General features: G+C 34.1%; 1 protein-coding gene and 2 long non-coding RNA genes across 8 annotated transcripts; 2 read left to right on the top strand and 1 right to left on the bottom strand.

Moving 5' to 3' along the window:
- Positions 1–182: 182 nt before the first annotated feature.
- LOC143305004 (uncharacterized) lies at positions 183–5,381 on the top strand. 2 transcript variants are annotated; one of them, XR_013061677.1, is made up of 3 exons: positions 183–755; positions 1,510–1,602; positions 2,185–5,381. It is a non-coding gene; the product is annotated as an uncharacterized LOC143305004 (long non-coding RNA). The 2 variants fall into 2 exon arrangements; XR_013061678.1 differs by having other exon boundaries at positions 1,507–1,602.
- A 2,791-nt stretch (positions 5,382–8,172) lies between these two features.
- Positions 8,173–9,541, bottom strand: LOC143305001 (uncharacterized). Its single transcript, XR_013061676.1, has 2 exons — positions 8,766–9,541; positions 8,173–8,614 (listed from the first exon to the last, which is right to left on the bottom strand). It is a non-coding gene; the product is annotated as an uncharacterized LOC143305001 (long non-coding RNA).
- Positions 9,542–10,509: 968 nt separating this feature from the next.
- On the top strand, positions 10,510–16,172 carry LOC143305000 (venom serine protease Bi-VSP-like). Of its 5 annotated transcripts, none has more exons than XM_076627553.1 (9): positions 10,510–11,282; positions 11,667–11,718; positions 11,788–11,985; positions 12,200–12,521; positions 12,850–14,654; positions 14,731–15,009; positions 15,085–15,353; positions 15,437–15,533; positions 15,696–16,172. In XM_076627553.1, the coding sequence occupies exons 1-4, from the start codon at positions 11,262–11,264 to the stop codon at positions 12,277–12,279; spliced, it is 351 nt and encodes a 116-aa protein (XP_076483668.1). In that variant the 5' UTR covers positions 10,510–11,261; the 3' UTR covers positions 12,280–12,521; positions 12,850–14,654; positions 14,731–15,009; positions 15,085–15,353; positions 15,437–15,533; positions 15,696–16,172. The 5 variants fall into 5 exon arrangements, with proteins under 5 accessions (XP_076483668.1, XP_076483665.1, XP_076483667.1 ...); XM_076627550.1 differs by having other exon boundaries at positions 11,667–11,985; positions 12,200–12,295; positions 12,367–12,521; XM_076627552.1 differs by having other exon boundaries at positions 11,667–11,985; positions 12,850–14,346; positions 14,559–14,654.
- The last annotated feature ends 6,190 nt before the right edge of the window (positions 16,173–22,362 follow it).

Below are 22,362 nucleotides of genomic sequence, written 5' to 3'. Positions count from 1 at the left end.
AAAAGTCATAGATACTATGTGCGAGTATCGCATGAAACGAACAGCTATTAAGAGAACTGCAGCAATATTACAAATCAAATAACAAAACACACTCGTCTGTGACGTGGAAATTCTAAAATCTAAAATCTAGAATATTCCTTACCTTTTTCGCAGATTATAAAATATCTTATTCATACTACCTTGCATCGATAAATCACCGTTCATAGTGACACTTTCAAATCGCCTATCGTTTCTCAATGGATACGAGAATTTCCGTTTATTACTTTAAAAACAACCCGTCCATTACGTTTCTCTTAAAAAATTCTTTCAACTCCGTTGAAAACCGAGCATCAAACAAGAGACAAACGATTTGTTGCCATGGAAATGTTTGGTTCACACATAAGCAACGCACAAATATAATGATAGAATAGCTGAGTGTGTGTACTGTATAGTAAGATGGATGCAACATGGAAATAGAAAGAGAACACCATGTATAGATACTTCCTGTCCTTGTTTAATCAGGCATGCACACTAGTGGACACTGACGCTGCTCGTATACCCCTGTTACATATTTCCTGTACAAGTGCGCGTCATTAGACAAGGACGGAACATCCTCTCTCTACTTCTCTATCGCGTTTTTAGTTCGCTCACGCGCTCTGTACTTATATCTATTACATTTCCACCATAAGCAGCGGCCGTGCAGTGACTTACAAAAGTTCCGAACGGTTCCATCCTGGGCGGACGGTTAATTGCGTTCGGTACTTCGAGGCAGGAAGGTGAGTACAGAATCGCTCCTCTTAGTACTCTTATTAGAAGTGTTATCATCGAATATAAGTTTTTTCAATAAATTCTTATCGTTTTACAATCTTTCTAGAATACAATGACGTCACCAATCGATCATTTTCGCGAATTTATTGTAAATTAATTGGGGGAATATCTGGAGTTCTTTATCGGTTTCGACTGTAAAATCAGCAACTATTCGCATTTTTCATTCATAATTGTGACGTTTTCGACTCTTCCGTTGCCAAGACCCTCTTGAGAGATTTTTGGCACGTTCCATCACCCTTGTTAAACGAGTGCACATTGGTGGATATATTGATTTTAAAAACCAATACGTGAACGAGGTTTATTATCTCACTGGGACAAAGAAATCCGTTTTATTCGCGAATTTTCCGTGTTCCTTCTTAATTTTCGTGAGTGTCTGGCGCGGAGCATTATTTGAATGAACTTTTCATCGTTCAGATTATATTTCGTTTAAAAAGATTGAAATTGATGTCGAGAAGAAATGAAACAAGGTGCTCGGGCATTCCATCGTTTCCCGGGGAAAGAGAAATATGAAAAAAACGGTCGTTCTTCCTTCTGCCATTTTCGTCCATTACCAAAATGGTATGACCCAAATGTCCCGGGTCGTGAATCAATCAAGCGAATTTTGAATAATTTTTGAATAATATTCAGTTAATAATTTGTGAAACAAATTAATTTCATTTTATCGTTGGAAACAAATTAGTTGGATTTTTCTTTCTTTAGCAGTTTTCGCCGGAGTTGACCTGACGTGCTACTTCAGTTTCCATCTTCGCTTCTCGAAACTTCCAACGTCCTTGGTGTTGGAGTCTCCTTGCCCAGGTGAGTACATAGCTTCTAGATACTCGTCGCTGTTCATCCTTACGAGCCTCTCGAGCTTTAGTTGTCAATTGTTATCGTTAAAGGAAGAGAAGCTCGCGACAGATGTTATCGAACAAATCGTTTATTCTCGAAAAGTTCGAACTTGTTCGTTGCGTTTGAATATATATGGACGGACTCCATTTTTCATGACATCTTCATGATTTGTCATGTCGTGAGTATAGCTTCTGACTACCATATGTTTGTGATTTATGTGAAATTTGACCACTATACCGTGATAGAAAAATATTCCCAATGAATTATAAATATTTTACATTGTGAATTATAAATATTTGTTACAAATTATATCGTACTTGAGGTGAAAATGAACCATATATCTGCTTATGGAATACGAGGTAGTAAATCATTCGAAACATAATAACGATTAATTAAGCACATATACAATAACGTTTACGAATGAATATTGCGAATTATTGTATGGCTTTAATGCGGTATTTAATGTTTTGATTGCGGTCTTTGAAATGGTATCATAGGTGCTGATATAATATCGCGCGAAAAAGGAAAGACCAGTGGTTAATATTGCAGGTGCACCAGTGCGTTGCGCTCGTCGGGGGTGGTTTTGACGCCGGTGCCGAGGAGAGACGCAGAACGTGTTCGATCGACCCGCAAACGTAGCCCGTGCTCATACTGCGACAGAGTTCGTTTCAGTTAGGCTCAGTCGCTGTTTGTCCGTCGACAGCGTATAGTCGCGTCGGCCTACGATTCCTTTTTTCTTCTTGTTTCTTGCGAACTCTCTCGCAACAGCCGTTCTATACGTACGCCGCCAGTATATCGCGTGATCATCGTTCCCGTTGCTTCCCTTACCCTCTCACGTCCTTCGAAGAAGACCTTCCTTTGGTTTTTCCTTGTTTGGAGGGAATTCATCGCTCGGACACATGGACTGCGAAGCACGAGGGTTGATCGAGGCATCAGCGTGATGTACTTTTCAGGTTTCATATTTTCTCTATGATACTTTCTAAGGAGAATTTGGAAGATATACATTTTTAGGAAATAAAGGTTTTTATGGAGTCATCGATAGGTTAGAATTTAATTAACTCTCTTATAACAGGTATTCCAATTTTTTAATATATAAATTTAGTTTCCTCTATGGTGTTAGAGAACATAATGCGGGCATTTTATGATATAACGAATATATTCGTATATATTTTAGTTTATTCATTCGTCAAATTTCCCTAGTAGGCCGGCCTGCAGCTCACATGCAGCACTTAGTAAAAATTTGTTTTGTTAGAGGTTGGCCATTCTTCTTGCTATAAAAATATCGTGAAGTCATATCATATGATAAAGCACCTTCTGAAAGCTAGATGCTCGATAACGAGCCTAATGATTCTCGGTAGTTTGTAATGTCAAGCTTTGAATTGGCGAGATCGCTCTGCTGTCAAACCGCCGTCCAGCGGCGACCATTCTTTAACCACGTTCAAGGGGTATATCACGCTACAGAAACCATCAAAGGGTTTGCAAGTTAGTTGCCTTTTAGAAGTGGGGCAGTTGGTTATTACATGTAATCCGTAGTTGCTGGCTGTTCTCCTTAGTCACCATACATCATAGAGACGACAGTTATAGTCGCCAGTTGTCCTTGCTAATGGTTGCTTGTTGTCGCTAGTTAGTTCTCGTTATCGTTATGTATTCCATCAATCACGCGAAATTTAACGTATGGGAATTTATTCTTCTTTATTCTTTCTGTAGGGAGATTTTTTAAGACGAGGAAAATATAGAATATTTTAAGACGACGGTAAGGTTTGAATTTAAGTAACTGTTTTATGATACAACAAAGTGGAAAGACGATTTAATTTTATAAAGTTTAAGGTAATTTTTTAAAAAACTTCGAATTTAAAAGATTCAAATAGATATCTTAAACGTAATTAAACCCTCCATATCGTAAGAAATTAAATGAAACTGCGCAACAAAGTTAATACATTTAATGTATTATTTTAAACATTTATTTAAAAACATTTATTTAAAATTGAAGTGTAGGCGTTGACGCGCGCGCGCCATTCGAAGCATTTGTCAGTTCGTTACATCTGCGATAAAAGTTGTAACTACGAAGAAGCTTAACATATGGTGCTTCTGAAGACGACAGTAAAAAGTATTAAGAGATTTTTCGAGATTTTTTCTTTTAAGTTTCCAAGTACTTTTTTTATTTAACTTCTTTTTTTTGCATTTTCTAACAATATTCGATAAATAGAGACGAAATATGACAGTTCTTAGTTCGGGGATTTATTGGTTCGAAAGTTACTTCAAAAGTGTTTCTGGAGTTCGTGCGGTTAATACTTTTAAACTACTGAGTACGACTTATTCCGTATGGCTGGACAAATCTTTGTTGATACTGTAAGCGTAACTGGTCCGGATATTGTCTTGTGGAGATAGAAAAATACACGAAGTATTGATTGAACTACATATTCTTTTAATTCTTTTTTAATTCTTTTAGTTCTTCATATATTGATAATAGAACGATATTCCGCTACATTGAGCACAATATAGTAATGTTTAAATAAATAATAAAATTTACGCATTTCGTCTTCATGCGTCGATAAGAAAATGCAAAAAAAGTTAAAGAAAGATGATGCGCAGACGCGAAGTTTAGTCAGCAATAATATTTAAAACCTCTAAAATATATTGTACACATTTATTTGCAAATAAGCTCAATGAAATTAAACTGTAACTGTGTTTCCAATAATGTCTTCGATGTATTGCTCGCCATTATGTCGGATTAACAACTCTAAGTGATCGACCTTAATCACTAAATGGCGGCCGTGATTCAGTGGTATAGCTTTACATATGACGGACATCGCAGGCGCTTATAAGACGTCTATTGTGAAACGTTTCCAATAGCACCGTTTATGTGATGGTGAAATCTGAATATATATATATATATCGCTGAAATATATATCGCTTATCACTTGAGTCTGACACGATCGTTTTTAAATAGAATCACAATTTTTTATTCTTTACAAAATCAGTCTATAAAGATTATGTGCAAATAAAATAGATAAATAGATAAATGGTTGTACAAACTTATAAAACAGATATTACAAGTATATCTAAATAAATGATATATTTATAAATTGTAATATTTGATCTAAAGTTTAAATAAATAAAAGAGATACTCGTGACTTACAATAAAAGTATCTTTTTTTCAATTTTTAAACAAAGCAAAAGTGGATAACAATTTTTCAAAATGTAAAAATCAACACAATGGTTGGTTTCTTTAATTAATCAATAACGTTTAAAGTTAATTAATGTCCAGAGTGGTTTGTACATTTTGTATTTCGCCGTATTTCAACGTTCGATGTGTAAATAAAACTTGATGCCTGAAATATCGAAAAAATAATTAAATCCGATCGTTCCGTCGAATTTGCAAATTGTATACTCGTGTAAAATCGAGTGCGCTTGTGTATGCTGATACAAAAAGTGGTAGTATATTTTTCTTTTTTCGATTATCGTTATCACTTTTTGTGTGGAAAAATTAATTCCGTGAAATGGAAGTGCAATCAATACGGCTTATCACGAAATAATAGCACAACGACGGTACATATTGGTATTGACGTCAGCTTCACAAAATTTCTCGAGTATCTCGGTCGACTATTTGGGTTAAGAATTCATTTTCAAGGTCCTACAAGCACGAGTATCTTATGGATATGAAATTTTCAGTGTACATTTTAATAACCATATTTCATATTGCATGCTGCGGTCCAAGAAAAATTCGCAGTTAATATTCTGCTAATCCCTGCTACTTTTAAAGACCATAAGTAAGGTCCGTAAGGTCGTCCGTAAAGTTTAAAAGATTTCGAGTAGATTTGTATTACGTATTTTATCTTCTAATTTTTAAAGAGAGGGTCGTGTTTAATTAATTGAAAATGACGAAACTGTAATGGGACATTATTATCAAATATTAAACGTGGTTCCATTGGGTACTTTTATGGTCTTTGCGAGATATATATGCATTATACGTTGCTATTAGCAACGCGTAGCGATGAACGATGGAGAGCAGTACCTTCGTTATCTCGTCTCGGTTGTGTACATATCAGTAATGCACAGTACTCGTACTAAATATCTTACAAATTCCATACAGATTTTCAGATTAGTTTCGAATAATACCAACACGACCATGATAGTCACAGTACAGTATTAAATAGTGCCACTATGCATAATACACTCCTAAAATGTTTCTACAAATATATTTGTCCGAATATTTTTGTCAGCTACTATATCCTAACCACGATTTATTAAACAATATATAGATTTAAAAAAGAATATATAACGACATTACTTGTTTAGGCTAGATTGGTTTAACTTGTATAGTTTTAATAACTGTGTAAGATCAAACAAGAACTTATCGTTAGTTTGGCGAGATTTGATTACACGAAGCAACATAATTGCTTTGAAACTCAGGACAGAAAACAATGTCAACCGGTAGACGCGTTTGTCTGGTGAACGTGTAACGCGTGAATAATAGATAGCGACAATCACGCGAACGCTAGTTACAGCTGACTTGGCTTACATTGTAGCATTCAAACTAGAGTATACGAGCCGTAAGCGCTATTGAAAGTTCAAAGGCCGACTAGTGAGCTTCATCCTATCTCATTTTTTAATCAGGCGATGGATCGACGAATCGTATTGATTTCGAGGATTATTATAGTTCTGTGGGAATTTTAAAGCGTGGTTTGTCTAATCTTGTCTCGTTAGCTACAGACTCTTTGGCGAGCAGTCTGAAACTTGATCCAGTTTCGAGAAAATGAAAAATTCGTTTCTTCTCTTTGCTTCCCTGTTCCTTCTTTCCTCCTTTTTCCCTTTTTACATCGCTTTGTTTTACATCGCAATTTACATTTATTTGTAAAGTTTGAATCTCCTCGATATTGAAGATGTTGAAGCTGCAAGTATGTATTTCATTTTAATCCATTCGAGACCGAGATTTAATTGTAAGACGATACCTAGGTGTCGGTACGATCTGAATGTTTAGTTGGAATGATTCTGTGTTTTACTCTCTCCAGGGTATCCTTTTCATACTTTGATTTTAAATCGATGACAATCTTAAATAGTATGCCTCATATTTTTAAAATATAAAATTATATACTATGTTATTCTATAATGTATTATGTACATATATTATGTAATGTATTATGTATATATATATATATATATATATATATATATAATAATTCTATATTGAAGAAAATATGAAATTAACATGATATATACGTTACTACATATGTAATTTCGACCAATTGCGGGGAGACGTAATCGCGAGGAGAGACGTCAACGGGGGTCGTAAATCCCCGTTACGACTGTAGCAGTCGACACCACGAATTGATCGATCCCCTGATTTCCGTTGAGATAATAAGGGGTGATTGAGTTTGTATAACCCTGTGATTCACAGAGTTATAAATTATATATGTCCAACACTTAGACTACACTGATGCCGAAATAAATAGTTAACAACTTGTCGCACGACGATGCGATAGATATGTGCGCTAGAGCAGGGCTCTTATACTGGAAATTAGTGTATTAATGGACTTAGCACTATGATGTATTTAGGAGAGAAGATGTATGTTCGACCACACCGAGAACCGACAAAGATTTGCGGGAAGTATGCGACTCTCGCGCTATGTGCAGACTGCCGCGTTAGGCGTTAGTTTTTAGACTGACTGTCGCTCTTTTTTTAATACGGAAGAAAAGTTCGGCGTGGGTGTGCCCCTGTGCCTAAAGAACGCGGATTCGTTGTTCCCAATTTCGTTAGGAAAAGTGAGGGTAACGAACCGAGGTGTCGATTGGTCATGACCTGCATTACTGCTCGAAGGGATGAGTAGGGAGTCTCCTACCATCGTGGTGGATAGATGACTGTGTGCGTGAGAAAACCTAGCTTGTTCTATTACAGGGCTATTCGGATTTTCCTCATGGGTGCATACCCGCTTTCTCCGTGTTTTAAGTGCGACTAATAAACCCAAGGACCTCTCTAAAAAACCAGATGTGCGTCGAAAATACTTTTAGGCTTAAGAAATTCTTCAGGACAAACGGATTGACGACACATGGCGAAACAATACAGGAAAGTGAAAGTTATGGTGGGCCCTTAGGTTTATTGAGGGTCGAAGTGACGTTACGCAGGTCGGTTGTTGTCCGGTCGCGCGGGCTGGCGTGCAGATGTTTTAGGCGGCGTAACAACATAAGTTATATATAAAATATGTATATTATACCCTTGCCTACTGACTGATATGAATTTCTTTCGGTCTCGAATGCGTTAAAAGAGAGCGCAAAGAAGTCGAAATTACTTATTGTAATTAGTAAAACGACCTGAGAGGCAGACAGATACAAGAAAGAAGGAATATTATATTAGCGGCATTATCATGTTTTTGCTCTCTTTAAGTCTTTCATCGAGACAGACAATCTACAGGTATTAATCGACCAATTTCTCCAAGCTGATAACTTCGAATTGATGTTTATATATAAGAAGTGTTATGTGTTAATCTGTCTAAATGTTTAAAAGGTGTTATAAATTAAATGTTGTTAAACGATACGTAATTGCCTTTTGATCGCAAATTTTACTATCAAGGGGTCTTTTATGTATGCGTAATCATTGTGAATTATAACAATTTATGTGATCGATATTAAAGGTGTTTAAAAGCATGTGTGTTTTTCTATATTATTATTTTCCTATATTATTATCCTATATTATTATAGCATTCCTATATTATTATAATATCCAATTACATGTTGATACACAAGATATACAGATTATTATTTATAACGTTTTGGTTTTCTTAATTGAGTCATTCATTTAGTACAAATGATAAGAAATTAGTAATAATTCACAAAAAAAGGATATGGTAGTAGAAATATTATAAAAAAACATTTTCTGTTTTAGTGTAGAGTTACTCCTTCTTACAGACAGTGTCGTACAAATCTGTACGTCTCTGAGAAAATGTAGGTATCTGAGCCCTTACTTCCTCAACAACTTTTAGATCTGATAGAAAAAAGAAACATACGAAGTAATAAGTAATGCTTACTAATAAATTCAACAAATACAGAGGAAGATGGCTAAATCGATAAATTAACGAGACTACAAATTAATTACATCATGGATCTCTCGCTTTTAATTTTAAGCTGTAAATTACCGATATCGGTGACTGCCATATTCTCTTGAGTTTCCAAATCGTAAAGAATCTTTCCCCAGGGATTGGTCAACTGTGTATGTCCCCATGCGACGTAACTTGCTTAAGGAACACGAGCCGGTGATATGCAGGCAACGTATAATTGATTATCATTCGCTCTGAAACGCTGAAGTAATGACCAGTGCAGTGGTCCAGTGGTCATATTGAATGCCGCTGGATATATCAGCATTTGGCAACCTAACCCGGAGAAGCAGGAAATATGAAGCCACCGAATACCAATTAACTTCGTAGTTGCACGGTTCACATTCCATCATTTCTGAATATGCGAGGACAGTCCTCTTATTGTGCTTTTAATTCTTTTATTTGTTTCATTTTCAGCAAATATACTGGTTTTTTAAATTAAGCTTCTTTTTATACAGAGTTACAGATTATATTAATTTTATATAGAATATATTTAAGAAAGATATTTAATTTTTTGCTAGTTAAGTATTGATCGATTAAGTTACTGTACCTTTGTTCCGATAAATGCGTGCCATTTCCTCGAATCTAATATCATAGCAAATGCCAATACCTATTTTGCAGCCCTCCACATCGAACGTCGTTAGGGAGTTACCAGGACTGAGTGAATCACTCTCTCGAAAAGTAATCTTATTAGGAATGTCGATGTCGAATAGATGTACCTAATAACATAAAAATGTAGTCGCTAATTCTATTGCTGCAACTTTTGTAATTTAATATCAAAGTTACCAACTCCTAAACTTCAATTACTTTTTATTTAATAACTGACAGCGTTTTTATCACTTTCTTTTATTAAAAAATCTTATCATTTAATAATGTTTAAAAAGGAGAAAAAATAAGTATAATAATATTTTAAGTATGTGAAAAATTTATACAACAACAAACACATTACAACAAAAATGGGCGTTTCCCGTATCATAACGTATTTTATAAACCGTAAATTATAGAATTGGTTATAGTATACGTATGTACATATGTATATTCCTAAATTATTCCTAGATAGAGTCACTTTCTTCACCCCAATATTTTCAAATTCAAAGCCATAAAGGAATATATTACTTACCTTTCGGTGTCTTGCTATCAAAGTTCCATCGGGACCCCAAATAGTACAGGTATTGTACAATTTATCGCCCTCTATTTCAGGCATCGTACCACCAACTACATAGATGTTGTTTTCTTTAGCTGCGTTCGATGAAGCAACGCTCGTTTCACCACCAGGAATACTCTCGGCGTATTTTGGAAAGTACTCTGCATTGCAATATTTCAATTAATGAAAAATAACTGTCTTTTGTTCCAACCATAAATTAAATTGAAATGTTTGTCAGTTTTTTATTTTTTAAATTATTAAAATAACTAAGTTTTATATTTCGACTTAATTAAATATGCAATTACTTAGCTAATAGTATATATAATAAATTGTTTCTACAGGTTCAAAATGAAAAATGAATATTTAGAAATATTTAATTACGACAATGCTATTTGTGTTAGCATCAGTGGCTTGTTACTCAACGACTTTGCTAGTACTTTTTGAAACATAAAGTTAGTTTTCAATTAACACTTATACTAGAGGCGGAATTATAAATGCAAAATAATTGATAATACTAATTTATAAGTACCTAATTATTAGTATGTTAAAAAATATATTTATACAAAAATTACGATAATCATGAAAATGGGGAAATCCTATATTCTCGAATCAATTCACAATTTATTTTGTATATTAATTAGATTCCGCGCTCATCAGTACGTACTCACTGGCGACATCGAGAAAATGTATCGGCAATTCCTCGTACGACCAGAGGATCGGAAATATCAAAGGATATTATGGCGCAGCGCGAGTGGAGAAACAGAAACATATGAGCTTAACACCGTAATATTCTTATCATAGAAATAGAAGCAGTCCTCAATTCCCGCCCGCTAACTCCTATCTCCACCGATCCAGATGATCTCCTAGCCCTCACTCATTTTAAATTAAATTATTATTATTAAATTATAATTAAATTATTAATATAACAATTAAAATTTTATATTTTCACGTGAGTTTCTTTAGATAATTATTATCAACATGATGACTAACTCTTACGGATTAATACGTGTCTGTAGGGCAATCCGGTGGACTTGATCGGCTTTTTACTTCGAAAGTTGAGTAATCGGTGTCGCTTTCTTACGCATCTTTGAACTGTATAAATGTTTTAAAATTGTTTGATCCAGCATGTACCACACCGGACAATCAAGAAGGCAGGTGCCTTGACTACAGAAAATGTAAACCTCTGCAAGAAATATGGCAGATACAGTACCGTACAGCCACCGATTTTTATAGACGATCAGTGTGCAGATACCAGGGCAATGTTACGATCGTTTGCTGTCCGAACGATCCAAACAAAGAGAAGAGAGAAATTTTAATAAAAACTGTGTATAAGTATAAGGCTTTGCGACCACCATACTGTGGTTTTAGCAACGTCTCTCATACCAGGGTGGTCGATGGTAAACCAGCTGAACTTGGTACGTTTTATGTCTTTCTTTCTGATTAATAATAAGCCATTTACTGCAAAGAATGAACTTTAAAGGCATTAAACAGCACATCAATGTACATTTCAATTAGACTAAATAATAATGCTATGATTTTATCGGTAGTAACTTTACTTATTAACTTGAATTATTTCTTTCTTTTACTTCATGTTAGGAAGAGTATCTTTTTGCTTGAAATAAAAAATTGATATAGGAGTAATAATATGGATAGAGATCAAAAACTGTTAGGGCAGAAATTACACGTTTGAACTTTATAGTTCGGTATAGTTCAAATAGAAATTATATAGAATTATTTAATAATTTGTATTCCACTGGAATAAAAATTTAATTTCTGTCTTTATCAAATCTCTATTTCAGAGTATTTGTACGTATGTACTTATCATCTGCTGTATGATCGAATATCGAATAGGTAATAATCGTTGTTACTCATTATGTGAGAAAAAATTATGTATATTCACAACTGACTATTGCATTTTAGGCGCTTGGCCATGGATCGCTGCATTAGGTTTTCGTAATCCCCGAAACCCAGACAAACCACTATGGAAGTGCGGAGGTTCCCTGATATCGGCTAGGCATGTTTTGACCGCAGCACATTGTGCACATATGGATGGAATAGAAAACATACACAATCATAATATTGCCATTCTTAGATTGGTGGAGGAGGTGCCATTTTCGAGTAAGTCCTCAAATATATATATATATATATATATATATATATATATATATATATATATATATATATATATATATATGCTATTGAGTATTACTGAAGTATCATATCCTGAAATTTCTTACTGTACACATATATTGTGTCATAAAGCGTGTACAATTCTTTCTTATACTTTTGGTCATTCGTTTCCTGCATTTTCATTTATTTTTTTATTTTTCAGGGTACGTATATCCCATTTGTACAAAGGAGCCCCTACGAAAGAGCAACTTCGTCGGCTATAACCCCCTTGTTGCTGGATGAGGAGCATTAAGATATAGTAAGTGATATCAATTTTATAATAAAATTAAACAGTTCCAGTCTTAAATATCTTTCTTATTTTCTTCGTAGGACGACCACGACGTAATGCATTAATGGAAGTACAAATGCCAGTGATTAAGAATGCCGAATGCAAAATAGCTTATTCCAAATTTCCTAATGCACCTGATATCACTGAGGGTATAATATGCGCCGAACATGCTCAGGGTAGAGAGGATTCTTGTACGGTAATTAAGTTACAGAGTTACTACAAACTATACGGTATCTGAAGACACGTCAATTCGAATTAACATCAAATCGACGTCTTAAACATTAGAAATAATAGATAAACACAATTCAATAGTTTTGCCCACTTCTCACACCTCATTATGGTATTTAATCTAATTTCCTTCTAATCTTAGTTTTGCTCAAAATACATATAACATGTACATTATAAATTGGAGTATTTCAATACACAAATCAATAGAAGATTATTACTGTATATAAGTATAATTTCAATACAATTCGATCGATATATTTCAGTATCTTTGATTAAAAATTTAACGATCCTTTCAGGCTGACCGCGGCGGACCACTGCTGATACAACATGAATGAACCTCGTATTTAATAGGTATTGTGTCTTATGCTTATAAGTGCGACACAGCTGGGTATCCCAGCGTTTACACTAGGGTCACATCGTACCTTGACTTCATTCTCCAAGCGATGCAATAATATGATATTACTGTTCCATAAACATCATTGTGTAAAAAACGTAAAGTTGGATTTTCTTATTGAGGAGATAAGAAACAGCTCAAATTTACATTGTTTTGTACGTTACAAATTATAGGCTTAAAATGTACGAAATGTAACTTTGAAACGACACTAATTTTTTACGCACGATAAACCTCCACGACTTAGGTATGTAAAGATGATAAACGTATATTAATTCTATTAATTTGGTAATAATAAACCAACTTTCTGAGAAGTTCTGTAAATTTCGTTTCTGTTGTATCAAGAGAATAATGGAATATTCCACTTAGATCGTATACTTCTTGTATGTACATACAAAATTTTCCGGCTAATCTAAAACACGTCATAAGATAGAGAGCTTCTGGAAATTCGGACACAGAGAGTACATGAAATACAAGATAAGTCTCGTGTCTTTCAAAATTATTTTTTATTCGCTAAAAACGTCCTGTGTACTCATGCAATCACATGCAACCTCGAAACTTCACTTATTTTTTATCACTTTCCAATTCAATACACTGTTTCTGCATTTTTGACTATATGTAAGAGAAATTTCCATTCAGCCAAAGGTGTACTTACAGATTATAGATTCCTATACGACTCTCGGTAAAAATTTATCCGCACTCCAGATAGTTAAAACTTCTATCCACCGTATTGATACATCTGCACTCTTCGTATGACGTCAATATCTGTTCATTGCTGCTGCGTAGGTTTCATTGTGTCACGTCAATTCGTTTGTGACCGTTGCGCGAGTAATGGCGCTTTGCAATGGTGATTTGCAGGAAAACAGTGCAGGATGCTGTGATTCGTTTCTTGTGGTCGGAGGTTATGTTTGATGCCTATATTTATCAAAGATTTAATGCACATTATGGAGAAAGTGTTTTGTCACGAAGTGTGTTTGAATGGGTACAAAAGTTCAAAGAAGATCGCAGAAGTGTTATGAAAAAACAGCTGGAAACCCGTCCACATCCATGATGACAACATTGAACGTGCTCATGAACTTATGCTCTATGGAATAGACGAGTGAAGCTGGATAATGTGGCAAATCATTTGCAAATCAGCCACGGCTCTGCTTATGCAATAGTGCACGACAGATTTGGGTTTTAAAAAGTTTGTGCGAGATGGATGCCGAAAAAGCTGATGAAAAGGTGAAGACGACGATGCATTCGTGGTTCGCAGCTCAGCCCAAAACATTTTTTAATGAGAAAATACGAAGGTCTTTCAGCAAATGGACAAAGTGTATACAGAAATTGAGTGATTATGTCAAAAAATGATGTATGTCTTTTTTGACAATTGCTTAAAATAAATTCTACACCGACAGAGCGGGTAACTTTTTACTCACCCTCGTAAGACACTTAAATTTCCAATCTATTATGATGAATAAAAGAGCTTATACTATTAAATCTAATTGTATTTTGTTGCATGAGAGTACAAGTGTATGTGATGTACATTACCTTTATATCCCCTTGAACGCTTCAATATTGCGCGTATATACTATATTTTGTACAGCTTCTATAAAATTTTGTATGTTTGTTTAGGCTGTTAATCTAGAGGCTGGAGTACAAAGAAGTGGCACAATGATGTGGGCTGATGACATTTATAATTATCAAGGAATCACCCCTACATTCGCTCAGGTATATATCGTTGACTATAATGTATTTAACATATATGATTGTTAGAATATTAATAATTAATTTTTAATTCTATCAGAATTTTAATGAAACTGTCCCTTGGGAAGGAAGAACTGATACCTTGATATCACGGTTTGTACATCCTATATGTACGACAAATTTTAGAACATTATATAACGAAGAACCAGATCGTCGTGGCCATGTGATGTGAATAAAAGGACTTGAATTTGATGATATTTTTATAATGTTAGATAACATAACTAAGTATCTTCACAGTAAGATAGGATGACATGGTTTACATGATCTTAATGTTGTTCACTTGAGTGATGATATTATAAGGAAAAGTGTAATATCACAGGTAGGATGATTCATAATTTAGAACTACTAACTCATGTATGTATTAAAAATTAAAGAAATATATTAAATTTTATAGGATATTTATGTTTACTAACCAGTAATTCAGAGATTGGTATTCATGGTTACTATAACGAGGCTGTAGAAACGCACCCTTTCTTCTTTGCAAATGGTCCTGTATTTATGTCTAAGCCGAAACTGGAACCTCTGAATAATTTAGATTTATTCTTGTCATTTTCTAAAATACTTATCTACAGTATACCATAAGGAATGATACCGTATCACACCTAATCAAGTGCCTTAAGAAACATCAACAGGATATCACAGTAATCCCTTATCGACTGATATGTAAGTAAAAGTTATGTGTCATTGTTATACACAGTTATGTGTTAGTGTTATACACAGTTATTTATCATTTTCTATTAATTCAGTTGTAGCCACTACAATATCTATGACACTGGTAGTAATTATAAGAACAATAATGATGTTCTATAAGAGGAAATGATGATTAGGAGCAAAAAGTTACAGGTAAGTCAAAGTATATGTTATTTGCCATTTGAAAAGAAAGTTACTAACTTAGAATTTTTTGATAAATAATAATTGTGCAAAATATATTGGATTTCAAATTTGTCAAAAATTGAAATTTAAGAAGCATTGTAATAATATAACATTAATATTTTGATTTTTCAGGAGATATCATGCGGTGGATGGATAATATGTAAAAAATATTAAGCAGTATATGAATTTTCATATTGCGTAGAGATAACAAAATGAATTTTAAAAAATGTCGACATGGTAATAAGAAATAGCATCATGACAAAGAATATATAACCACAGTTTCATTTTTTATAAATAAAAATTTGTTGTTCCAGATTTTGAAATATAGTGAAACGTTTAATTAGTATCTTAATATCTTCAAATAATTATTATTTTAGAATCAATTGTAATTGTATCATACGTACTTTTGAATTCGTGCAAGAACATATGTAATTTTGAAGTAGTTATTATTAGGAAATTGTTAGACGCGAACAGTATGCGAAAAGTTAGTATGCAGTGTAATAATTATCAATCAAAACACAAGAATTAAATTCTTGAGGAAAAAATTTCCGGAATTTCTTATTTACATGATTATAAAGAAATCCATAATAAAAAGGAGCTGCTTTCTAATACTTCTCTTCCTTATAATGCCTACGTTAATAATAACGAGGTTCGACTTTTTGTTTTTAGAGGGATACTGGAAAATTTGAAAGTACAGTACCATTGGGAAGAAAATCACGATATTGAAAACGATATTTGCAAGTAAATTTCCAAAAAATCTGTTTTCAAATTTTCGCTTTCTATTTCACATTAAAAGAAAGGGCTGCCTTCTTTTTCTGCAAGACAAAACAAACATTCTGAATCTCGTATCAATGAATGATGTCAATAAGTTATTTTTCTTTTCAGATTGAACAATATTCCAGATTTATTCATAATTTCATACTACGCGAAGAATAGACTTTCATAGGTATATAAAGGAAATATTAAGTATAGGAAAACTCTTTTTCGTTGTAGGTGACATATGCTTCACGGTTGAACACATGTATTTTTGAACACACATAAATGAAAAAGTACTCTTATGGAGAGAAAGAATTGATACCTTCGATTGACATTAGATAATGTATATAAACTTATGAACAATCACTATCAGTTTGTATTTTAGGTGCACACGCAGATTTGTTGGAGTTCTTATAAAATGTACTTCCTGTACGAACGTTTTATTCTTTCAAATTTTACGATACTATGTCTCATATAATAACTATATGGATTAAACGTAATATAAATGATCCGAAAATAGACTCGAACGACATTAATTGTCTTTCTATTTATACCAATATCGAAAATACAAGTAAAGCTGGAGCAATAGTATGCAAGAATGGACTATTTATTATTTTAAACCAAATCATAGCATATTCAGAATGCACAGTATTATCATGAAATGTAAATGAATCAGTTGTAAACGAACGATTTTACTGTAAAATCATTGCCTCCTTTTTTTCATCTGAAATATAGCAGCAATGAGTACATTCTTTTAATATATAATAAAACGAGATATCTTTATAAAGTTACATATGTCATCACTGGTAACTGTTATCTCGTATGACACCAAATATACCGTTAGTATGGAATGATATTTTTATGAAGATATACTTTAATGATAGATTTTATGAATGAAACGTTATATAAGAAAAATTATCTCTTGTTATTCTATGAAGTGTAGTAGCTAATGAAGATTAATTTTACGAAGTATTAGAGCAAAAGAGAATTAAAAAATTAAAAAGATCTAAATAAGATTGTTCGTGTGGCTTAATTATCTCAATTCTGGTACACCACTTGTTACATTCTAACTAATTAGCGCTAAACAATAACTTGCAAATATTAAAGATATTAACACCTTAATATTAACACCTAAAGGTTTTCAGGAAATTTTATAATATTTGATTATTGTATATCTAGTCATTGATTGATAAAATTTCTTGTATAAGCATAGATCGAGGTTGACGTCATACGCAGATTGCATATCATTGACAGGTATCGTTTTAATTTATTTTATGGCTAGAATCATTTGAATATTATACGAATAATTATTTGCATTCGAACGATTAATAAATCACGTACCTATAAAAGATATATTATGAAAAAGACGTGACGAAACAAAAAAATATTGGAAATTCCGTTGTCATTAGATCAATTATTTTTGCAATGATTTTTATTTCCATGTAATGACATATGAAATGGGTAATTCATTAACATCTCCTCGAATCGAATATAATTCGTTACACTTCACAACAATTCAAATAATGGACGGGAAATATATAATAACTTTCCTGTCCTTGCGTTAAAATAGTACTGTACAAATCAGACGATACAGGAAATACCCAAAAAACCCAATTACATCCACATTGCATGACAGCACACTTGCAATGGATTTTTGTGATTTCAATGTCACAAACAATGACACAACTAATCAGAACACGTTCGAGGCTATAGACATTGAAATTACCGCGTGTTTAATACGTTTAAAGCATAAATCTAAATTTCACGCGATTATTTCTTTGTACATTGTGAAACTCTTAAATTATCTTAATCGAATAAATAATCCTAATGTAATAAAACATCTTGAAATAGACCTAGATATCTGAAACAGAAACTCGAAGGATAAGAAATCCTAAAAGGTACTAATCCTAAAATAACAAACTCCTAAATAATAAACAAGTGATAAAACCTGTTATAAATAATAAAGCTTACCTGGAATAATCAAATCCTAACTAATCGAAAATAAAATAAGGCAAGCAATTCTTAATCTTTCAAGTAATTTTTCCGAAAACACAGAAAGATAGAGAAATTAAAAAGACGCAGCACAAATTGCAGCACAATGAAAGTTTCAGAGCGATGAATACGATCGTATTAAACTAAATAATTTTCAAAAGTGAAATTACACTGAAACGTATATCGATGATATTTGTCATTTCTACGATCTGTTTCGCTTGATCGTGCTTCTTTTCTGATGTAAATTCAATTTATAATACGAACTAAGTTTCCTTTATTATTATTAGTCCTGCGTCTTTTTAATTCGTCACTTCTTTTATTTCAGAACAATGACGGGCTCCAAGATGCTGTTCGGATGTTTGGCGTTAATTGCTTTTCTGCATCCATTAGTTCACGTTTGTACTTCGAGTAGTACAGCTCAAGGTTTGTACTTCGAGTTGTCTTTTTCCATGCACTTCAAATTCCAATACGATCTGGTCACGTGGCCTTCGTACAATTTCGAAATTTTACCTGTTTGGTAATCGTCAATGAAAAAAGAAGTTATGCGTGACCTCAACACATTGAAACAATTTTTATGATTTTTTATTTGCCGGTTGGTCAGCAAGTTAATGGAAAAATTTCACTTAACTATTCGCGTTAATTTCTTCGGTTTAACTTTTGGGAAATGCTTCGTTAGCTTCGGGAATATTCCAACGATTCGTTTTACGTACAAAATAAGCATGATAAATATTACATCACGGTAATGAAAACTATTGGCGTGATACCTAAGAGAAAGATGCAGAGACATTCTTAGAATTTCTAATGACACCTTTATAGATTTCTCGTTTAATATCGCTACTACATTTGAATCACTTTTACCTAACGGTGTCACATAGTCTCGTTGGAAATTTGTCAAATTCCTTAAAATGATCACTGAAAATTTTCCTAAATTTCCAAGAATTTATTTATCACGAGGTAAAGAAAATGTGTATTAGAAAGATGAGATCGAAGGTTTACCATTTTTTCAATTATGGCGAACGCAATATGTAATCAATGAAAATTTTATATTTTCACGTTGAAAGTTTCTTCAGATAATTATTATCCAGATGATGACTAACTCTTACGAATTAATGCGTGTCTGTAGGATAATCCGGTAGACTTGATCCGCTTTTTATATCGAAAGTTGAGCAATCGGTGACGCGTTCTTATACACCGAACCGCGAAAAGCAAAATTTCATATGATCTCACCAATTTCGGATGTCAGTCAAATCAGTCAAATAATAAGTTCGCGTTAATATACACGTTCGATTTTTGAAAAGCTTGTTCAATTTAATAAGAGTCTTGGTAACAGGCTTATGTTTTTAGACCTAATTGGTTGTTTTCATTTACAAGTACCTCGTGTTAAAGTACTCATAAAATGACATTAAAATCAGAAAACTAATAACTGAAAGATTATCATTTTTCCTCTGTGGTAGTTTACATATAACATAATGCAACTAACATGTCACGATTAATGCAAAATAAATAAATTACTAATATAGACATTTTTTTAGTAATTTGTATAATCGTGAAACGAATTGAACTTTCTAAAGGCAAATATTAAAGGAAACATGGAATTGATGCCAAATCTATCACAAATATTATTTATACTACTTATTTGCGCAGTTTGAAGCGAATCAAATTGATGAAGGTTTCTTTGTTACATGTTAATTTACATTTTAAAAGACATAACAGGCACGCTAATTAGTTTGCTTAAGATACTTTCGAGATACCAAGTTAGACGCGTTTCCATGAAATCATATCAATTTTACGATGATATTTTTCTATCAAGCATGCAATTATAACCGTATCGTTGATTAGTGCATACAATTATCCATGTACATTCGTCTTTCCGAGTACCGCGCTTCAATATTGCTAATTTCAAATTCGTACATTAATGTTCGTAAATGCTTGAAAATGCTATATAACTGTATCAGCTTCTGTTAAAAACATTTTATAGTAAAATCTCTATAAATTTGTAATATTTTTTAGACAATTTGAATTCATTATATTATACATCATACATTCTAGTCATTTCTAATTAAGTTACTTTTGCGATGTTTAATTACATTTTATGTATATTCTTATAACTCTCTCTGTTACGGCGCGTACGATGGTCCGTGCGTCGTCTGAAACTTTATACTATATACTGATCTACTACATACTATATCCTATAAACTGAATCCTTTGACGTAATCTTAATAGCTTGAAGGAATCTCTAACCCTGTAAGTGTTTTCGGTTTATGGATGGTCCTTAGAACAATGCTTAGGTTTATTGCGCACTCTTACAAATAACGGAGAAAGCGGGTAGTTATTTTTCCAATAAACAATGTCACCCACGAGCCACGTTGGTAGGAGGCTTCCTCCTCCTATCTTCATTCATTAACGTTGGCTATAATCAATGGGCACCCTCACTTTCCTAACGAAAAGTGTGAACAACGAATCCGCGTTCTTCGTTCAGAAAGCACACCCACACTGAGATTTCCTCTCGTGGCGGCACACGAGAACGCAAATCTCACCACTCGAAACCAACTAGTGTCGGACGACGGCGGCGCAGTGGTTAGCGCCATAGAGTACAAACGTTCGGATCCCGGGTTCAAATCCCGACGCCTCGTACTCTTCCAAAGTCCGATTTTTCTTCCACGACATCTAAATAAGAAGGAAATACAGCAGTACTACACCCCGGCAAGCGACATCTACAGCCAGCAGGCTACAATTATCACGGATATATGAAGGAAGACGGAGAAAAAGAAGAAAAAAAGTGTGTTTCGTCCAGAGCCTGCTAGTGGACTCATCAGTAAGGCTTACCTAGCAGGCTCATGCCTTAGATACAATGGAAGGAGGGGGAAACAAAGCTATGTACATGGCAGAGACATTGAAGACGGATTCCTCCCTCCCACGGCCGGATACTGTATCCAAGGCCGGTCGGATCTCCTACCCTCTCTTGCGACGTATCCCAGTGGAGCGGCCCCACTCTTAATCTAGTTTGGTGGGAAAGGTTCGCGTACACACCGTGTGTAAGAACTATTAAAAACCACACAGTGTATCGCGACTACCTTTCTACTACTTAACCCAAGTCCTATATTATCAGTCTTAGGTCCGAGGCGGCTCCTGTCACGTAAAGTTGGTACTTGGGTGGTAGTAAGAAGGCTGAGTCGTAACCCAACTACTTATTTTCCTTTATAAAACTTTATTATAAACACTTACAAAATAACACCGAACCGGAGAATAAGGGTTGTATGAGTACAGCAACTAGAAGAGGAACAAGAACTGCCCGAGCTGGGTGAAGTCTCGGTTTATATACGTTTTGGTTTTAGGATGTTGAGGGGATAGGTGTAGGTTATGATGTAGAAAAGTGTCCGAAGGTCGGGGGTCCATATCCTATCTCTGATGTGGACTTTGGTGCATCACAGCCTTGGTGTATGCTATGATGATAAGGTGGTGATGTATCCAAAAGTGTCCAAAGGTCGGGGGTCCATATCCTATCTCTGATGTGGACTAAGGTGCCTCACAGTCTTGGTGTATGCTATGATGATAAGGTGGTGATGTGTCCAAAAGTGTCCGAAGGTCGGGTGTCGATGTATTATCACTGATGTAGGTTGAGATGTGATTGATGTCACATACCCCCCTCTTTAGATTGATTTTGGTCCTCCAAAATCTTAGTGTTTCCTCAGTATGGAGCGATGGAATTGGACTCTGACTGGCTCGACTTGTACTTGTTCTTCTTCGTCGTGGTATATGCTTTTGCTATTTCAACCTGTGAAGGTTGTTGGCTGGTTAAATTTCGACTACGATTAATAGGGATAATTTGCTAAGTTTGACGAAATGCCGCAGTATCACGTGTTGAATCTTTTGTAGACTTTCTAACAGCCTGTGATATAGAATGAGTTAGTGGTCTTTGAGTAATGGTTTTATACTATCTTGTTGTTTCTTTATAGTTTGATTGTTATCCAGTTGTTCCTTTGATACTTGCATTTCTTTGTTTTGTCTAGCAACTTCTAAAACCTTTTCAGCATCTACAACTGGTTCTTTT

This window comes from Bombus vancouverensis, unplaced genomic scaffold (assembly GCF_051014615.1).
Source record: "Bombus vancouverensis nearcticus unplaced genomic scaffold, iyBomVanc1_principal scaffold0073, whole genome shotgun sequence".
Classification (NCBI taxonomy): domain Eukaryota; kingdom Metazoa; phylum Arthropoda; class Insecta; order Hymenoptera; family Apidae; genus Bombus; species Bombus vancouverensis.
Note: the sequence above shows the minus strand (reverse complement) of the source record. Positions and strands in the feature narration are given on the sequence as shown.